Source organism: Panthera uncia, assembly GCF_023721935.1.
Source record: "Panthera uncia isolate 11264 chromosome B3 unlocalized genomic scaffold, Puncia_PCG_1.0 HiC_scaffold_1, whole genome shotgun sequence".
Taxonomy (NCBI): domain Eukaryota; kingdom Metazoa; phylum Chordata; class Mammalia; order Carnivora; family Felidae; genus Panthera; species Panthera uncia.
The window spans coordinates 73,829,234-73,846,495 of record NW_026057582.1 but is presented as its reverse complement, the minus strand read 5'-3'; the positions used below and the strand labels follow the sequence as shown (position 1 = coordinate 73,846,495).

Below are 17,262 nucleotides of genomic sequence, written 5' to 3'. Positions count from 1 at the left end.
TCAGTCGTCCCTTCTCCTCCTCCCTCACCCCCAAGTCTTCCTCCCTGCGGCCCTCCCCCACCTCCAGTTGATCATGGCATCAGAAGCAGAGAAAACGTTCCAGCGGTTTGCTGTCTTTGGAGAATCATCAAGCAGTGGCACTGAAATGAACAATAAGAACTTCTCCAAGCTATGCAAAGACTGTGGCATCATGGATGGCAAGATAGTCACCTCCACTGATGTGGACATCGTATTCAGCAAAGTCAAGTAAGGGGCCAGAGATGGGGGCCAGGCACACAAGGCAGTGGGACCTAGAAAGGTTCATGTGGGAGGACACAATAATGGGTCTACTGAGCACCTGCTGGGTACCTGGTCCTGTGCTGTTCCCTGTCCCAGGACCCTCAGTGTCAAGAGACCAAATCTCAGTCAGGGAAGGGTTGGGCCTTGGAAGGTTATGAATTCATGTTCCAGAGTTCCTGGATTTCTGTCTGACTGACCAGAGCCAAGAATGTCCGAACCATCACATTTCAGCAGTTCCAGGAAGCAATGAAGGAGCTGGGCCAGAAACGATTCAAAGACAAGAAGCCAGATGAAGCTCTGGAAAACATTTATAAACTCATGGAAGGCAAGGATCCAGCTACCACTGGTGTTACTGTGAGTGACATTCTTCATCCCTAACCCTTGACTCTACTTCTCTAAATCCCTGCTGCTCCTATCTCCCTTCCCCCTTCCAATGTCCCTAACCTCTGTCGTTAGTAATACTGTAGGGAGACAAGGCAGAAAGTCTCTGGGGCACTGTTGGGATTGGAACAGACTTTAGAGATCATCTAGTAATTTCAGGGATGAAGAGACTGTGGCTGAGAGAAGGGTCCACATCTATTTTAATAATAAAGTTAAGCCTTGTTTCCAAGTGTCCAGAGGGCTCTGGGGGAACACTGAGTGCAAAGGACTTGGTATCTGATCCCCACTCCTCCTCCCACTCTTGTATAAGATGTAATATCTGTCCTCCTGCCTCCCACCCACCGTCTGTTCTCTATTTGTCCCCTCTCTGTTTATGTTTATTTGATTTTGAAAGAGAGAGAGAGAGAGAGAGAGAGACTATGATAGGGGAGGGGCACAGAGAGAGGGAGATACAGAATCCAAAGCAGGCTCCAGGCTCTGAGCTCTCAGCACAGAGTCCAATGCAGGGCTCTAACTCACAAACTGTGAGATCATGACCTGAGCCAAAATAGGACGCTTAATGGACTGAGCCACCCAGGTGCCCCCTGTCCCCTCTCTATTTAAAGCCCCTTCTATTCTAGGTTTCAAATAGGGCCCTCCCACTTGGAGGGACCTTGCGTATTGGGTCTGGGGTTGAAGTCCTCTGGCTGCAGTCTAGTCAAAATAGCTCCTCTGGAAGCAGAAAACTCCATACACACCCCATTCATTCCCAGACACCAGACTCCTCCACCCTCGTGAGTGGATGGCTCTTGCCACGTTCCTACCCATGGCTGCATCTGGGCCCTAAAGAAAGCAGCCCCATGCCAACAGTAGAATAGAGCACTGGGTCCTAGCAGAACCAAAGTCCATCTTTAGAGAAGGGGTGTGACAGCAAAGGGGAAGAGAGAAGGATCAGACCCATCATCCTCTGGCTTGCAGAAGGCAACAACAGTGGGTGGAGTGAGCCGGCTGACAGACACCAGCAAGTACACCGGCACCCACAAGGAGCGCTTTGACGAGAGTGGCAAAGGCAAAGGCATCGCAGGACGGGAAGAGATGACCGACAAGTCAGGCTATGTGAGTGGCTATAAGGGTGCTGGCACCTATGATAAGAAGAGCAGCAAATGAGAAGTAGCCTCAACAACTAGGGTCAGTTAGTCCTCGACCCAGCATCTTACACACCACGGAGGAGCATAGGGAACAATAAACACCTGTGTGTGCATCAGCCAATGAGCTCTGTCTTTCCTTCAGGGAGAGGGATAGATAGACCCACTGGTGCAGAGAGAGAGAAGAGAAGACCCCAGGAGTCAGGGTTTTGAGTTCTGCACCCTTTCTCTAGTTAACCTCATGCCTCCCAGCCCTAGGTTAGCATTCCCCTCTACAACTGCGTCTAAGAACAGAGCTGAGGAATATATTTGGGGATAAGAGATAAACCAGATGTGGAGACAAAAGCATTTGCTCCTTGCACTCATACATTTATGGTATCCACCCTTCTTATCTCCCAAAGGGAAGTAGCAATTCCCGATTGGACCTAGTATGACCCAGACACCACTTGTTAGACCCCTCCCTGTCCCTCCACCTCCCTCCCCTGTTGCAGCCCAGGTGGTGTTGGAGACATGGAACAGAAAATCCCACTGACTGCTAAGGGTAGCCCAGGAAGATGGCCAGAGGTGAGTGCCTCCAGGACTCCCAGAGCAGGAGTGCTTGTGTGCCGAAGAAAAAGGAATGAAATCAGAATGGCTTCAGATATATTTTTATATTTTTATTTTGGAATGATTATAGATTCACAGGAAGTTTGCAAAAATAGTACAGAGGGGTCCCACATACCCTTCACCCAGTTTCATCCAGTGGTTATATCTTCTATAACTCAAGGTGTGGTTTTAAAACCTTCTGTGACCACAGCGAGGCTCACCTCACACCTGTCTTGTCAGTGGCAGATCCTGTAACTGGAGGGGGGGCGGGTTGTCAGGAAGAGCTTTGGGAAGGAAAGGGATGCAGTCATCTTGGGGGTAACAGGTCAGAGAAGATCATTTGAAACTCCAGTGAGCCACAGTGAGAAGAATGGAAGGAAAAGAAGTCAGAGAGAGGAATACAGGGAGACTAAAGGAGGGGAGTGTAGGGGAGAAACTACCCTGGGCTCTGTGGTAGAAGGAGAGAAGAAAGAACAGGTTACATGGAGAGAAGAGCAATGATTTCGTAGAGAGGAACAGACTGGGGACTGAGGGGCATTCTGGAGAAGTGAGGCTAGAAAGACTCTAAGGGTCTTGAGGAGGACCTCTAGCTAGAGGTACCTACCATGTAGGTGAGTGAGTGGAGAGAATCATAAGGGAGATGGGGACAGCTGAGGAGAGAAGGGTAGTGGGGATGGGGAGTTGAGACATGGAGCTGGGTGCCTGTTGTCATGGTGTGAGCTGAGGCTCTGGGCCTCCATCCAGGATTCAGGATCTGGCCCAGTGGAAGGACCGTCACTGCCAACTGGACACAGTCAGCTTCTTGGGTGGGTAAGGCTGTCTGTGGGAGAAGGAAGATGACGGGGGAAAAGAGGAGGTAAACAAGTTGGAAAGGGTCTACAAGGCAGTATGAATTTGCATGATGACTGAAGCTCTGGACATTGGTCCTACTTCCCTGGTCTCTTGGGAGGGGGCCCTGCCTGCCTTTGAAGTCAGGGAGGAAGCCTTGTATCAGAAATCAGAGGTTTGGGAATGGGAACAGGCTGGTGTATGGTGGCAGTAGGGGGTGGTTCAAATCGAAAGCCTCCCTTTCCTAGTAGACACCAATGATATCTATCGGTTCCGCATCACGCTTTCCGGAACAGAGCAGGTAGAGCCTTTGGTTGGTTAGGGTGCTGTTGTAGTGGCAGCTGGTGGGCGGCTGATTAGGGGCCAGAGAACAGATCGTGATGGGGAAGGAGTCCTCTGTGAATGTACAGTATTCGTTGTAATTCTCACAGAAACTCTCACTGTACTTGCAGAACTTCTGGACTTCTCTCCAGGGGGCATGCACCATATAATGGATTTGCGGGCAATACCAGCTCTTCTGCTTTCTGCCCCGTACATAGGCCATGAGACCATTACAGTAGCCCTGGAAGCCCTTTGGGTAGTGCACCCTGGGATAATCGACGTGTAACATGTGGAAGTCCTTGATGGCAATCTGCATCTCGATGTCCACAACCAGAGCTGTCCCGAAAGCAAGCTGGAGAAACACAAGCCAGGCCACAGCTACTGCCATTCCTCCTGCTGGTAGAGTTAAGGTGGTTGGAGGCAGAGGTGGGCCTAGAGTGGCTGTCTGCCCTTTCCCACAGTCTCCAGTGTCCCCGCAGCCTTCCCCTATACCCTAAGAGCTGTACTGTATCTCAAATATCACCTAGCCCAAGTCCTCATGCCCCAGAGAGAGGAGACACTTGCTGGTTGTCCACCTTATATTAGCCATTCCCCCCACTCCCTTGGTCCACCTCGGGGTCTCAGCCTCAGCCAGTCCATGAGCTGTAACACTTACAGAAGAAGAGGTCCAACTGGTCCTTGGGTGAGTGACTCTTCCCAATCATCCCTGGCTCTGGTCAACCTTTCCGGTAAAAAAAATGCAAAGGGGACAGAAGGAACAGGCTGAAGCACAATTCTCTGACTGCTCTGGAGAAAGGGCAGGAGCTGGAAGACCAGTGGGACAGGAGCAGGAATTCTTGCCTGGAGCCAAAGACAGCCCAAAGGTGAGAAGAGGCCAGAAATTTCTAGATAAAGACCAGTCTGGGAGGAGGGCATGTCCCCTGAGTTTGAAGAGCCCCTGGACTGAGGGGGTTGGGTGGGTGGGAGGATAGGGACATTGCTGTCTGGTCCCCTCCTTTCTGCTGTCTTCGGAACACTTAGTTCCAGCTCCCTGCCAAAAGGCCCTACGTTCTTGGGCTTTCTTTGATGTTTTCTCTGGTCCATAGATCCCTCTCTGCGGAAAGGTAAGGAGGAAAACACTGTTGTGTTTCTGAGGAACAAGGTGCTGCTTGTTCCTAACCCTCAGAGAACAGAGGGTCCGCCACTCATCCCACTCACCGTGGCCCAGGAGGCCACACATGCACTCAAGGGCCTCCCTCTAGAGTGCTGGGTTGAGAATCAGAGACCTCGTTGTGGACTCCCCACAGTCCCCATCATCACCTTCCCACCAGTCACAATCACACTGTCACACCAGCTCCCTCACCTGTAACTTCAGGCCCTGTCAGAGTCAGAGCACTCCTGGAAACTGAAGCACACTGACCCTGAAGCCTTAGGCTTGTCAAGTTGGGTTACACAGGTTGAGTTGGACTTGAGGAAGTATGGGCCATCTGAGTCCAGAGAATCAGACTCTCAATGTAGTTTGTCATGCTGGGAAAGGGCCGGACTCTTCTTTTCGTCAATACCTGCCCCTTCATCAGAACTAAAGAGCCCTCTAGAGCCTGCCAGCCACTGTCCTTGACTTCCACATGCCTCTCAGCCTTGCCTCCCTGTAGGATGTTGTCTGGGTTGTGGGCCTCCTAGTAGGAAGAATGGGATGGAGGAGTCAGAACACAGACCCCTGAGTGTTCCAAGGCCAATGAGTAATTTGGGGGTGGTGCAGAGTACTGGAGGTGTCGGGGCACTGGCATTGTTTGTTCATGTTCCCCCTAGCCTTGCTCTTCCTGGAAGCATGAATTGAAGTCCAAAACTGAACCCATCCTCCCCACAACTTGCTTCTCCTCCTGTATTGTCTGTCTCTGTTTCCTCTGTCACAGGTGATCCTAGACCCCTCATTCTCCCTGACCCCACCTGTGGTTGCAAGGTGGGTAAGAGTAAGGCTTTTGAGTAAAACAGACCAGAAATCCTGGCTGAATCCTTGCTTTGCTGCTTACAGGCTGTGTATCCCCAATCTAAGTTTGCTAAAACACTATCAGCTTCAATTTTTCATCTATTAATAGGGGTAATACTTTATATACCTCACGGCAGTATTAGAATTCATTAAGATGTATATCAAGAGCTTGTAGCTCAGTGCCTGGCACATGGTGAGTACTTAATATGAGCATGAGTCCATCAGTCCCACAGTCCTGACAGTCTTATCTAACACTAAGAACCTGTCCCTTCCATCCCTATCTCTGCCCCTCCTCAGGCTCCCCCCTTTCCTGGATACCACATGCTCTCCATCTCCAGTAAGGCTCTGCATCTCATAGGACAGACAGAAGGCTCTCCATGACCTGACCCCTGCCATGTCTCCAACTGCATACCCATCCCCATCTGTTTCCCCCTTTGTGTCACCCTCCACCTCCTTGTCCTTGTGCATGCCACCTCCTTTACCCCTGATACTGTTCCTCTCCTCCTCCCACTCTTGCCCCCATCACCTCCACTGAGCTAGCTCATGTGAAGACTCAACCCAGAGTTCCTGTTTAAGAAGCCTCTGCTTGGAAGACCTCCCCAGGGAAGTGTGCACAGCCAAGCGAGTGAAGGAAAAGCCTACACAGGCAGGTGCCTCGCCTGTATCCTTCAGTCTGGGTCTACAAGCCAGCACCAAGTGGGAGCCATGCAGGGTGGCTCCTGAGACTGGCTGACTCATATCTTTGTTGTGAGGAAGTCTGCTGCTGTGGTCCCCACCTCAAAGCGTGCCTCCTCTTCCCTATTTGCTCAAGGCTGCAGCTTCCCTGAGAAGAGGAAAGGGCTTGTCATGGCCCTTGGTCTTCTTCTTCTTCATTCATTACCCACCTATCACGACTCACCTCTGCACACACAGTTACAGAAATGGAACAGCACATTGTAGAGGAGAGACTTCGGTACCTGATATAGATAACCTACGGAATTTCTGCCTCCTCATCTATAAAATGAGACTAATACCTTTCTTGCCTCATAAGACTACAAGCATAAAGTGAGATGGTCATCATGAACATGACTTTCAACCATTACACAGTGTATAAACAATTATAACTGGATATTATCTCCTAGGTTCTACACTGACTCACTTTTTCCCCAACTCCATATTGGCAAAGCCCCTTATATTCCCCAAATGATCCAAGTGACCTCCCCCATCCCCACTCTGCCAGTGTAGAGCCCCCTCTGACACCTGACTTAAGCTTCATCTTCATGAAGCTTTCTATTATTAGTCAGGCCCTGTGTGGATTACCTTAAGATTTTTTGAACTTAGTTTTTAGTTGTTAAATACCCTCTGAAAAGCACTATGACAAACGTTGGGGCAATACAAAGGTAAATAAAACAGCTCCAGCCCAGATTACATTTATAATGCAGCAGGAAAGACACACATATAAGCATATGTTACAAAGGCCTCGGAAAGGGGGTGAATGTATGATGGGCCTTCAGGTTCCAGACTGTAGTTCTAGAGGCCCGGTCTTTAAAATCCTGTCCTCGAGGTGCTGATCCATAGCCTTGCTGTTTCCACACTGACATCCTTGTCATGGTTTCATCTGCTCCCTCAGCCTGAGATTTGTGGAATTCATTGCCTCAGTACTCCGGGCTTTACATCCACGAGAATTCCCCTAGAGATGAAGAAACTAAGTTTGAGAGAGAAAGAGTAGTTTGCTCAAAGTCATATGTCCAATTTAGTAGTTCTCAACGAGGGGAAGGCAATTTGGTCATTTCTGGGGACATGTTTGATCATCACAACCGGAAGGGGCTACTGGCATCTAGTGGGTAAGAGGCCAGGGGATGCCTCTAAACATCCGTGGTTGCACAAGACAGCTCCCACAACAAAGAATTATCAAGATCAAAATGTAAATAGTGCTGAGGTTGAGAAACCCTTGTCTGGGGCACCTGGCTGGCTCAGTCAGAAGAGCATGTGACTCTTGATCTTGGGGTCATGAGTTCAAGACCCACGTTGGGTGTAAAGATTACTTTCAAAAAATAAACTTAAAAAAATAGAAAAGAAAACCCTGGTCCAATGAGTGAATCCGATTTTCTAACAATGGCAGAATTACTTATACCTCATATATTGAAAAGGGTCAGTAAATAGGCAGACCTTGGAAATGTTTTTGTTAGATTTTGCTTTTAGTGGTGCTGGGTTTTTCTGCCAGCAAAAGGGGCACTGAGAGTTCACCGTTGAAATAACTTTGAGTCATTTTTCCTGTCAAGGTGACTCTCTGCCTGTAGTCTTCTACACATTCTCTCCTACCTCCTCTCCTTAGTGGTAAGCATTTCTAGAACAGCTGGCTAGAGTGGCAGGTGCAACGGTGATTCCCTGGGATGAGAGGAACCCCAAGATTCTGCCCAAAGTGAGCTCACCACAATCTCAGTAATGTCACTGTTTGCCCTGTCCACCCAAATTCCTCCAACAAGCAGACCAGGTCATGGGCGCTTCCTGGGTTGTCCTTGAACCCAAAGGGATCACTTCATGCATCTCAACCTTCTTGTCATTACTTCACCTCAGCCCCAGGGTTGAAGTCCAGGAGCTGCCTTGTCAGTTCCTCCATCTGCCAACCAATGCTGCAGGTTGCTGGGGGTCCCACGCATGACTGGGGTCATGCAGGGGCCGAATGAATGCCTTCTAACCCAGAGATCAAATCAGTTAAGATCACTTATATGCAAGGCACTAAGCTACACCCTGTGAGAAGTACAAAAGAAGTATAACAGATGGTCCTTGTCTTCTGGAGACTGATAGTCTAAACTGGAGGAAAATGATAAATGTGAAGAAATAACCAATGATTTAAGGCAGAAAAGTACACATCTCTAAGACAGTAACTGTAGGAATTTATTTTTAAATGTTTACTTATTTTTTGAGAGAGTGGGGCGGGCGGGGAGTGGGGGGCAGAGAGAGATGGAGACAGAGGACCCGAAGCAGTCCCCGTACTGTCAACGCAGAGCCTGATGCAGGGCTCAAACTCATGAAACTGTGAGCCTGTGACCTGAGCCCAAGTTGGAAGCTCAACTGACTGAGCCACCCAGGTGCCCCTAACTGTAGGAATTTAGAGGTGAGAAAGATCCCTCTGAATTGGGAAGATCAGAGCAAATTTTCTGTGTGAGAGGAGGGTCATCCTGGGACCTTGGGATGCATCTCAAGGAACAGTCAATAATTAAACCGAGATAAAGAAGATTATGAAAGGTATGTTTAAGAAAATAGACAAAACCAGCTTGGCTAGAATTGAGGCTCTCGGTGGAAGAGAAGTCAGAGACAAAGTTCGAAAGATGGGTTTGCCAAATTGTGGCAGGCCTTGAATATCAGGCTGCAGAATTTGAATCTTATTCTGCAGATAAAGGGGGAACTGCCAGTGGCTCCCGAGATAGAGTGACCTAATGAGGCCTCTCAACCCCGGAGCAGGTCTCCCTCTCCTACATCCCAGCTTGTCTAAAAGCATTGGTTTGGGAGCTATAAAGATCCCAACCTCTGTCAGTACCGTGCCGCCTCCAGATCCACAGCTGTTCCAGGAAAGGTCATGAGAATTCAAAGACCCAAAGCAAGTCCCACATCTGACCCTAACTTGCTGTTTGTTTCACTTTCCCTGTCTACAGAAATGAGCCCATTACCTTTATTTATCCTATAGGAGCAATAAAATTAGGGTAACAGAACTTGGATCTGCTCCTGCTTGTAGGGAAACTCTCACGGGGTTTCCATCGGTATCCAGAAGCTGTGTGGAACTCCGGAAGGGGGAGAGGCCGGGCTCTGAAGGGTGGGCACCAATCCAGACCCGGCCCTCCTCCTAGCCAGCTCCCCTCACCCCCTCTCAGCCAGGCGAGAGGAAGTGGCAGCTGTTGTCCTGTGGGGAAGACAGGCAGAGGTCCACCTGGCACTGCTGGGATTTTCACAGCACCCGCCCCAGTGACTTTAAACACACACACACACACACACACACACACACTCACACACAAACACACACACACATACACACACACACACACACACACGCAGCAGCATGGCATTAGCCTGGGAGTGGTTGGGCAAAGAGCAGTGGCTGCGGTGATAGAATGAGAAAGCAGAGGGTAGCTACCTCATATCCCTGGGGTGAGGTTGCTTGTGTGAGGGGCTTTCTTCCCTCCCATCTTCTCCCACTATTTTGTCTTCTTGCTCACCCCTTTCTAATTTTTCTCTTTTCCCTTCTGCCAGACTCTCTGATCAGTCCTTGGCCTGATACCTGACCCTTTTTGTTCTCCCTAATCTTGTCCCCCTTCCTCCATCTTTTTCTCTTGCCCCTTACATGTGGTGTAGGAGAACTGGCAAAATTATCCCATCGACTGCAAAGTGAAGCAGATCTTGGAAGCTGGATACTTTGGGCAAATAAACAAAATCACCTGCCTTCTCCAAATAATTGAGGCAAAGTAGGGGTTTCAGCTTGAATTGTACAGATGGTAGTTTCAACCCTTTAATTTTTGGGTGCAAACCTAAACCTTTACTGTCTCTCCCTTTCGGCCTGAGACACAGTAGGGCCGTGTTTTACTTTCATGCAGCACTAAGGTGGCCTTCTGGAGAACCCAGCATAATGGATTTGAAGAGCAAACTAGGATAATTATAATGACAGGAAAACACAAGAGCACAGGGCAGTGCAAGTCGTGGTTTGGAAACATCTCTAGAATAATGAGAAGTGAGGAGTCCTGGCTAGGAATTCAAATGAGCTCTTTCCCACCCCCCCCACCTCCCCCCCCCCCCCCAGCCTGCCTCCAGTCCAGGGCTGGACAGGCTTGTGCTGATCCACATTCTGTCCACAGTCTGCTTTAAGCCATGAATTTTATTTCCAAACATTTGCATTTCTACAGCAGCAGAGGCATAATTCTCTATCCAGAAGTTCAAACTGCAAAGATTCAGGCACCTTAACAAAGCAGTGAATGCTGTTCCACAGCCAAGGTCTCGCTGAGGGCAGAGCACAGGAGCCAGAGACCTGTGTGAACTTGCTCCTGGTTCTCTGTCGCCATCTAGTGGTGCTTCCCATCTCCAACACCACCTTTTCTTCCAAAAATCATCCTGACCCTCAGCAGGTCACTCCATCTACTAAAATCATGTTCCACCGCCCTCAAAACAAAAACCTCCTCTTCTCGACTTGAAATTCTGACTTCTAGACCAGAACACAAACTTTACAATCAAGAACGTTCACATGGCTTCGCTACAGTTATAATCTACAACAAGGGCCTTTCAACTTCCTCTGCTTAGAACACCCCCACCCCAGGGCCTCCCCAGTGTGTGCAGAGTAAAAGTCACAATCCTTTACTGGTCTCTGAGGCTTTCCATGATCTGGCCACTGGTCCCTCTCTGACGCATCTTTCACCTGCTCTGATCATCCTTCACCTGCTCCAGCCACGCTGGCCTCCTTGCTGTTCCAACACCCAGGCATCTGTCTGCTTTAGGGCCTTTGCAGTGCTGTTCTGTTTGGACCACTGTTCCCCACATAAGCACAAATTCACTTTCTCATCTTCAGGTCTTTGTCCCAGCATCGCCTACCTTAATGTCCCTGTTTAAAAATCACTGCCTAGCCAAAAGACATGAATAGACATTTTTTCAAAGGAGACGTCCAGATGGCTAACAGACACATGAAAAAATGCTCAACATCACTCATCATCAGGGAAATACAAATCAAAACCACAATGAGATACCACCTTACATCTGTCAGAATGGCTAACATTAACAGCTCAGGCAACAACGGATGTTGGCGAGGATGTGGAGAAAGAGGATCTCTTTTGCGCTGCTGGTGGGAATGCAAGCTGGTGCAGCCACTCTGGAAAACAGTATGGAGGTTCCTCAAAAAATTAAAAATAGAACTACTCTACGACCCAGAAATTTCACTACTAGATATTTATCCAAAGATACAAAAATGCTGAGCCAAAGGGACACATGCACCCCAATGTTTATAGCAGCACCATCAACAATAGCCAAAGTATGGAAAGAGCCCAAATGTGCATCGACAGATGAATGGATAAAGAAGCTGTGGTATATATACAATGTAATATTAGGTGGCGATCAAAAATAATGAAATCCTGCCATTTGCAATAACGTGGATGGAACTAGAGTGTATTATGCTAAGTGAAATAAGTCAGTTTAGTCAGAGAATGACAAACATCTAATTTCACTCATATGTGGAATTTAAGAAACAAAACAGATGAACAAAGGGGAAGGGAAGCAAAAATAAGATAAAAACAGAGAGGGAAGGGTGACTGGGTGGCTCAGGCGGTTAGGTGACCGACTCTTGGGTTTGGCCCAGGTCATCATCTTACGGTTTGAGGGTTCAAGCCCCACATCAGGCTCTGTGCTGGTGGCATGGAGCATGCTTGGGACTCTCTCTCTCCATCTCTCTCTGCCCCTATCCCACTCACGCCATCTCTGTCTCTCTCAAAAATAAAATTAAAAAAAAAAAAAAAAAACCAGAGAGGGAGACAAACTATAAGAGACTCTTAAATACAGAGAACAAACTGAGGGTTGCTGGAAGGGTTGTGGGAGTGGGGATGGGCTAAATGGGTAAGGCGCATTAAGGAGGACACTTGTTGGGATGAACACTGGGTGTTTATTTAGGTGATGAATCACTAAATTCTATTCTTGAAATCATTATTAAACTATATGTTAACTAACTTGGATTTAGATTATTTAAATATTTAAAAAGAAATGCATACACTTTGCTGAATAAGAAAAAAAAATCACTGCCTACCAACTTCCCTCTTGTTCTACCTTTTTTCTTAGCAATTATCACTTCAAGCAAAGTATATTTTTATTTTTTACTATCTTTCTCCCAGTGGAATGTAAGCTCCACCACAGATAGGGATGTTTGTCTCTTTTATTCACTGATCTATGCACCTCAGCACATAGCGCTCAATACATACGTGTTTACTGCATGGATGAACATGAACTCAGTATTCTGAGATCAACTACTACTTACAGGTGAATCCTGAAAACAAAACTCTTGTTCATCTCAGCTTCCCAGGCCTTCCCACCCACAGATGGTGATGATTCTATTCCTCAGCGTCTCGGTTCTCCTGAGTGCCCTGTGCCAAGCTCACTAGAGCCCCCAGACCAGTCCACCTCAGGCTTTCCACACAGCTAGAACTACCCCAAGGAACAAGGCCTGCAAGATAAAGGCCTGTGGCAGAATGAGGCAACTGCCACCCCCAACGGCATTTTCAAATTTGGATGATGTTTAAATTTTGCAAATTTTAACAAAGTAAGGAGGAAAAGAGTGAGGGATGAAAGGTGTTGGGGGCCTTCTCCAGGTAAAGTCAGGTGGCCCTGCTCAGCACCTGGCACTGAGGGGCCCAGAGGAGTGAGCGACCACAGAATAGCTGAGTTGGGGTGGTGCTGGGCATCATGACTGTGATGAATCATCCACTTCCCTGTCTCCTCCATCTCCTCCAAAAGATAAGCAGGAAGTCCTGATGACAAGAAATCATACAAATATTCTAGGCTGTTCTCTCTGCATCTCATCAGGTCAGAGAAAAAGCCATCCTTACCACTGCAGGGACTGGCTCTTCCAGTATCATGAACCAAAGGTGTATATGGGGGATAAATGGCAACTCTCTTGAAATTCGTTTGGGGTTGACACCTGGGTCAGGTTCTTTATTAGAGTCATTAAAACCATGTGGCTGGGGGCCAAATCTATTCTTTGAGCATGAGGTTTGAAGCTTCCTCATTGCCAAACCTGTTTAGGCAGGTACATTAGCTCCATAGGTATCCACTTATTTGGGACATGTAGGTGGAAAGGCATGAACCTGATTCATTTCCTGATCCAGGATGGCTCCCCAGCCCGCCCTCAAACAGAAGCAACGTAGCTCAGGCCAGCTCTTAAGGAGTTAAAAGGCAAGTGATCTGAGGCCAGTGGCAGGTAGGGGCAGCCTAAACAGGGGCTAAGCTACAGCTGCAGAAGCACGAGAACTCAGTGAGGAGGTGAGACCTGTGGAGGGACCTCGGTGAGGAGAGAGGACAGAGAAGGGACAGGCTCTGATGAGAGTGAGGGATGAGACAGAGGAAGGAAGAAGGGATAAGGACACACACACAGGACAGAGGAGAGTGATGCCAGGATGGAGGCACAGAGTGGGGACACGGGGGCCAGGGGGTGTCATGGAGTAGATGAGACACAGAGCCAATGGATAAGGGTACAAAGAGGATGGGGCTTGAGGGAGAGGAGATAGAACAAAGAGTAGGAGGACAGAATGAGGGAAGACAGGATACAAGGTGAGGGGGATGGGGTCACAGTGGGTGAGAAGGGCACCCAGAGCAGGGAGGAAGGGATGAGACCCCTGGGTGAGGGAAGAAGGAGGCAGTGGGGAGGGTAATGGTGATGTGATAGAAGGAGCACATACAGGAAGACTAATTTCTCACCTCTTGTTCTCTGTCCCCAGCAAACCCAGCCCTCCATCCTGACTGTTCCCCTGAGAGAGATGGCAGCAGCCAGAGCAGGATTCAGCCCTCTGCTCCTGCTCCTGCTGCTGGGCCTGTGGCTAGCTGAGGTCCCAGTCAGTGCCAAGCCCAGCAACATGACCGCAGCTCAGTGGTTTGCAACTCAGCACGTGCAGCCCAAACCCCAGGGACGCGACACTGCAATGAACAACATCAACAAATACACGAAACGCTTCAAAGACTTCAACACCTTCCTGCATGAATCCTTCTCCAGTGTGGCCACCACCTGTCAGACCCCCACCATAGCCTGCAAGAATGGCCGTAAAAACTGCCACCAGAGCCAAAGGCCTGTGTCTCTGAGCACATGTAAGCTCACCTCGGGGAAGTATCCAAACTGCAAGTACAAAAAGAAGCAACTGGTCGCTTCTTACATTGTAGCCTGTGACGCTCCCCAGGCAGGAGGCTCTGGGAAATTCAAGCTGGTCCCTGTGCACTTGGACTAGGTCCTTTAGGTATGCAGCCTTCCTCCCTGTTGGGCTGTACCTTAATTCCCTCTCCAGGCCTCTGTGCAAGTCTTTTTTTTTTTTTTTTTTTTAATGTTTATTTATTTTTGAGAGAGAGAGAGACACTGAGGGGGAGGGGCAGAGAGAGAGGGGGACAGAGGATCCAAAGTGGTCTCCGCATTGACAGAGGCGAGCCCAATGCAGAGCTCAAACTCACAAACCCTGAAATCATGACTTGAGCCAAAGTCAGATGCTCAACTGACCGAGCCACCCAGGCACCCCTCTGTGCCACTCTTCATATGTCCAGAAGGTTCTTTTCCTCTCATCTCTTAGGGCCCTTCCTAGCTCTTCTGAGAGGCTGAAGGTGAGCTGAGGTAGACAGGTTGGAGGGCTAAGCTCCAGAAGAGATGGTCTTTCATCTTTTTGTTGCTGTTTTCCCGGAAGCTTACCCTCAAGAGAGGGGCTGAGCAAGCTAAGAGTATGGGTTCCCTGGCCTGTGCCTTGTACATCTCTCCCCTGTCCCCTCTTTTCATGGCAGCATGACAAGAGGGGGAAATAAATGGACAAGGAGGGTATGGGATTTATGGACAGAGCTGCTCCAGTTCCTAAACTAGGAATCTTCCCCAGATAACGTGGTAGTGACACGGCCTGTGTGTGGAGAGGCAGCTGGGAAGAAAGAAAACAAAGTACCACTTCATATTTATGTAGCATTTTAGGCTTTCATAGTGGAGCCACATGAGTTCCTTGTGAGATAGACTTGAGAGGGATTATGTGCCTTCTTTAGGGGAGGAAATTGAGATTTGAGAAAGTGTAATTCATTAAAAAGCTTGTCAAACTGGTTAGTGGCAGAACCTGGACTTGCACTTAGGACTCCTTATTCTAAATACGGTGTACTTTGTACTTGACCATTGTGCAAAAAAGGAGAGACCTCTACAGGGACTAGAGAACTAGGTAAGAGTTCACCCATATCCCCTGAGAGCTCTCCGAAGAGCCAGTTGTCCTGTGCTGGCTGCAATAAAGGTCACTACGTCTCTAGCCAAGAGCTGTTTATGAGGTGCTCCAGGGATCTTAATCCATTCTCTCTCTGCCTCTCTAACCGGGCTCCCCCTTCTCCAGCCCACTGTTCTTCCGACCCAGCCCCCCCCCCCCCCCCCCCCGGGCCTGGCTGTGGCTAGATCCCTTTGGCCTGAAGGCATAGGGTCAGGGGAGTGTCCCAGCTTCATTCCCCTGCTCCAGGATCACATTTCCCTTGACCTCAAGGGACTTCCGTGGCCCAGAGCCTGCTGGTCACAAACAGGCTGGTGGGAGCTGCCAGAGCTTCCTTCCTCTGATAATGATCTCTCCTGCCTCGGTGCTTCCCTGGCTCTCCAATCTGGCGGTCTGCCCAGGCCGGAGGGCTTGAGATGTGGAAATGCCATCTCCCTGTCCCCCCAGGCGTAGACACCACTTCTCCCTCTCTAGTGAGCAGAACTGGAGAAGCTGTGGCTTTACACTGGCTCTGTTCTGATAGTGCCCCCCACCCCCCACCACCACATCGCCTGCAGCCCTAACCATCACCAGCACATTCTCTATTTCAGTCCTAAACTGACTATGCCCATGCCCACCCTACTTCACTGTCCAATTACCTTGTTAGACTTTCCCTTCCCAGCTGGGGAGTCTGTTCCCTACCTGTCCCTGCCCGACACCACCCATGCTCCTGTACTCCTTACCAGAGTCAGAGTCAGTTTTGGAGATGGATAAAATTGGGTGTAAATCTTGGTTGGCTCAGTGTTCCTGGCCAAGTGACCTTGAGCAAACTACTGAACCTCTCTGCAGCTGTACTTCCATACAGCAAAATGGGAGTGATATTACCTACCCAATAGGATTGCAGGAAAATTTAGAAATGATATTTATGATGCCTTAAGCAGCCCTCAGCCCTGGTAGGCAATTAATAATGACCACTAGTAGTTACAAATAGTTGTCCAGTCAAATCCATGGTGGCAAACATGCCGAAGAAGGCAAATGCCCCACTCAACTTTCCTTGAGGGCCTTCTTCTGCTAGAGTGATGTTCATGAGTAGCTAGAGGGCAAGTCTGCAGAGTCCTGCTGGGTGGGCTGGTGTTTGGAGAGGAGGTGGAGGGAAGGTAGGGAGGGGACGGTCAAAAGAAAGAGTGGAACTTCGAACAATTCAAGCAGAACGTGGGGCACTACGTTGCTGAGTCTTGGAAGTAGAGGTGCACTAAATACACATTGTGGCCAGATTCCAAATTACAAAGTGTAAGTCTGTATATCCTATGGTCATTACACTCTACGTTTATCACTTTATTTTTTTAATGTTGTTTGTTTTTGAGAGAGAGCACACGCACAAGCGGGGGAGGAGCAGAGAGAGAGGGACAGAGGATCCAAAGCAGGTTCTGTGCTGACAGAGGCAAACCAGATGAGGGACTGGAACTCACCATGAGCCAAACCCCGAGATCATGACCTGAGCCGAAGTCAGATGCTCAACAAACTGAGCCACCCGGGCACCCCATGTATCACTTTAAATAGATGGTTTCAACGAGGTGCATAGAAAGCAAGATCCTTGGGGGTATTGACTTTTTCCCTTTTTTTTCACAACTCTTTATATATTCATATAAATATAAATTGTATAAGTTGATATATATCATATATAAATATAAATTATATGTATTGATGTTTTTTCTTATGGATATTACGGTTTTGAAGACATCCTCCTCACAAAATTTTGAAGTGGCTATAATGATGCTTTTAGTGCATCCTCTCAAAATGAAAAGAATTTCCAGATAAAACTTTTTCTTAAAAGATTCATGACCTAAATAGTACTAAGTAACTAAAAATCAAGCAT

The 17,262-nt window shown here is 48.5% G+C and overlaps 3 protein-coding genes across 4 annotated transcripts in view; 2 read left to right on the top strand and 1 right to left on the bottom strand.

The window, feature by feature from the left end:
• TPPP2 (tubulin polymerization promoting protein family member 2) overlaps nucleotides 1–1,903 on the top strand; it is a 1,914-nt gene extending 11 nt beyond the window's left edge. Inside the window, exons 1-3 of one of the 2 annotated variants that reach the window (XM_049613170.1) lie at nucleotides 1–246; nucleotides 480–633; nucleotides 1,618–1,903. The exon at nucleotides 1–246 is cut by the window's left edge and continues 11 nt beyond it. In XM_049613170.1, the coding sequence (XP_049469127.1) occupies nucleotides 74–246; nucleotides 480–633; nucleotides 1,618–1,806 (516 nt within the window). In that variant the 5' untranslated portion in view covers nucleotides 1–73 and the 3' untranslated portion in view covers nucleotides 1,807–1,903. The other variant, XM_049613169.1, reaches the window with a different exon arrangement.
• Nucleotides 1,904–3,308: 1,405 nt separating this feature from the next.
• Nucleotides 3,309–3,906, bottom strand: RNASE13 (ribonuclease A family member 13 (inactive)). The gene has a single exon (XM_049613171.1). The coding sequence runs from the start codon at nucleotides 3,904–3,906 to the stop codon at nucleotides 3,442–3,444; it is 465 nt and encodes a 154-aa protein (XP_049469128.1). The 3' UTR covers nucleotides 3,309–3,441.
• Nucleotides 3,907–13,403: 9,497 nt separating this feature from the next.
• LOC125909006 (ribonuclease 7-like) lies at nucleotides 13,404–14,420 on the top strand. Its single transcript, XM_049611945.1, has one exon. The coding sequence runs from the start codon at nucleotides 13,959–13,961 to the stop codon at nucleotides 14,418–14,420; it is 462 nt and encodes a 153-aa protein (XP_049467902.1). The 5' UTR covers nucleotides 13,404–13,958.
• The last annotated feature ends 2,842 nt before the right edge of the window (nucleotides 14,421–17,262 follow it).

Bases quoted from the DNA above. Each gene is read 5' to 3' on its own strand.
- RNASE13 (XM_049613171.1), bottom strand. From the start codon at position 3,906: ATGGCAGTAGCTGTGGCCTGGCTTGTGTTTCTCCAGCTTGCTTTCGGG.
- LOC125909006 (XM_049611945.1), top strand. From the start codon at position 13,959: ATGGCAGCAGCCAGAGCAGGATTCAGCCCTCTGCTCCTGCTCCTGCTG.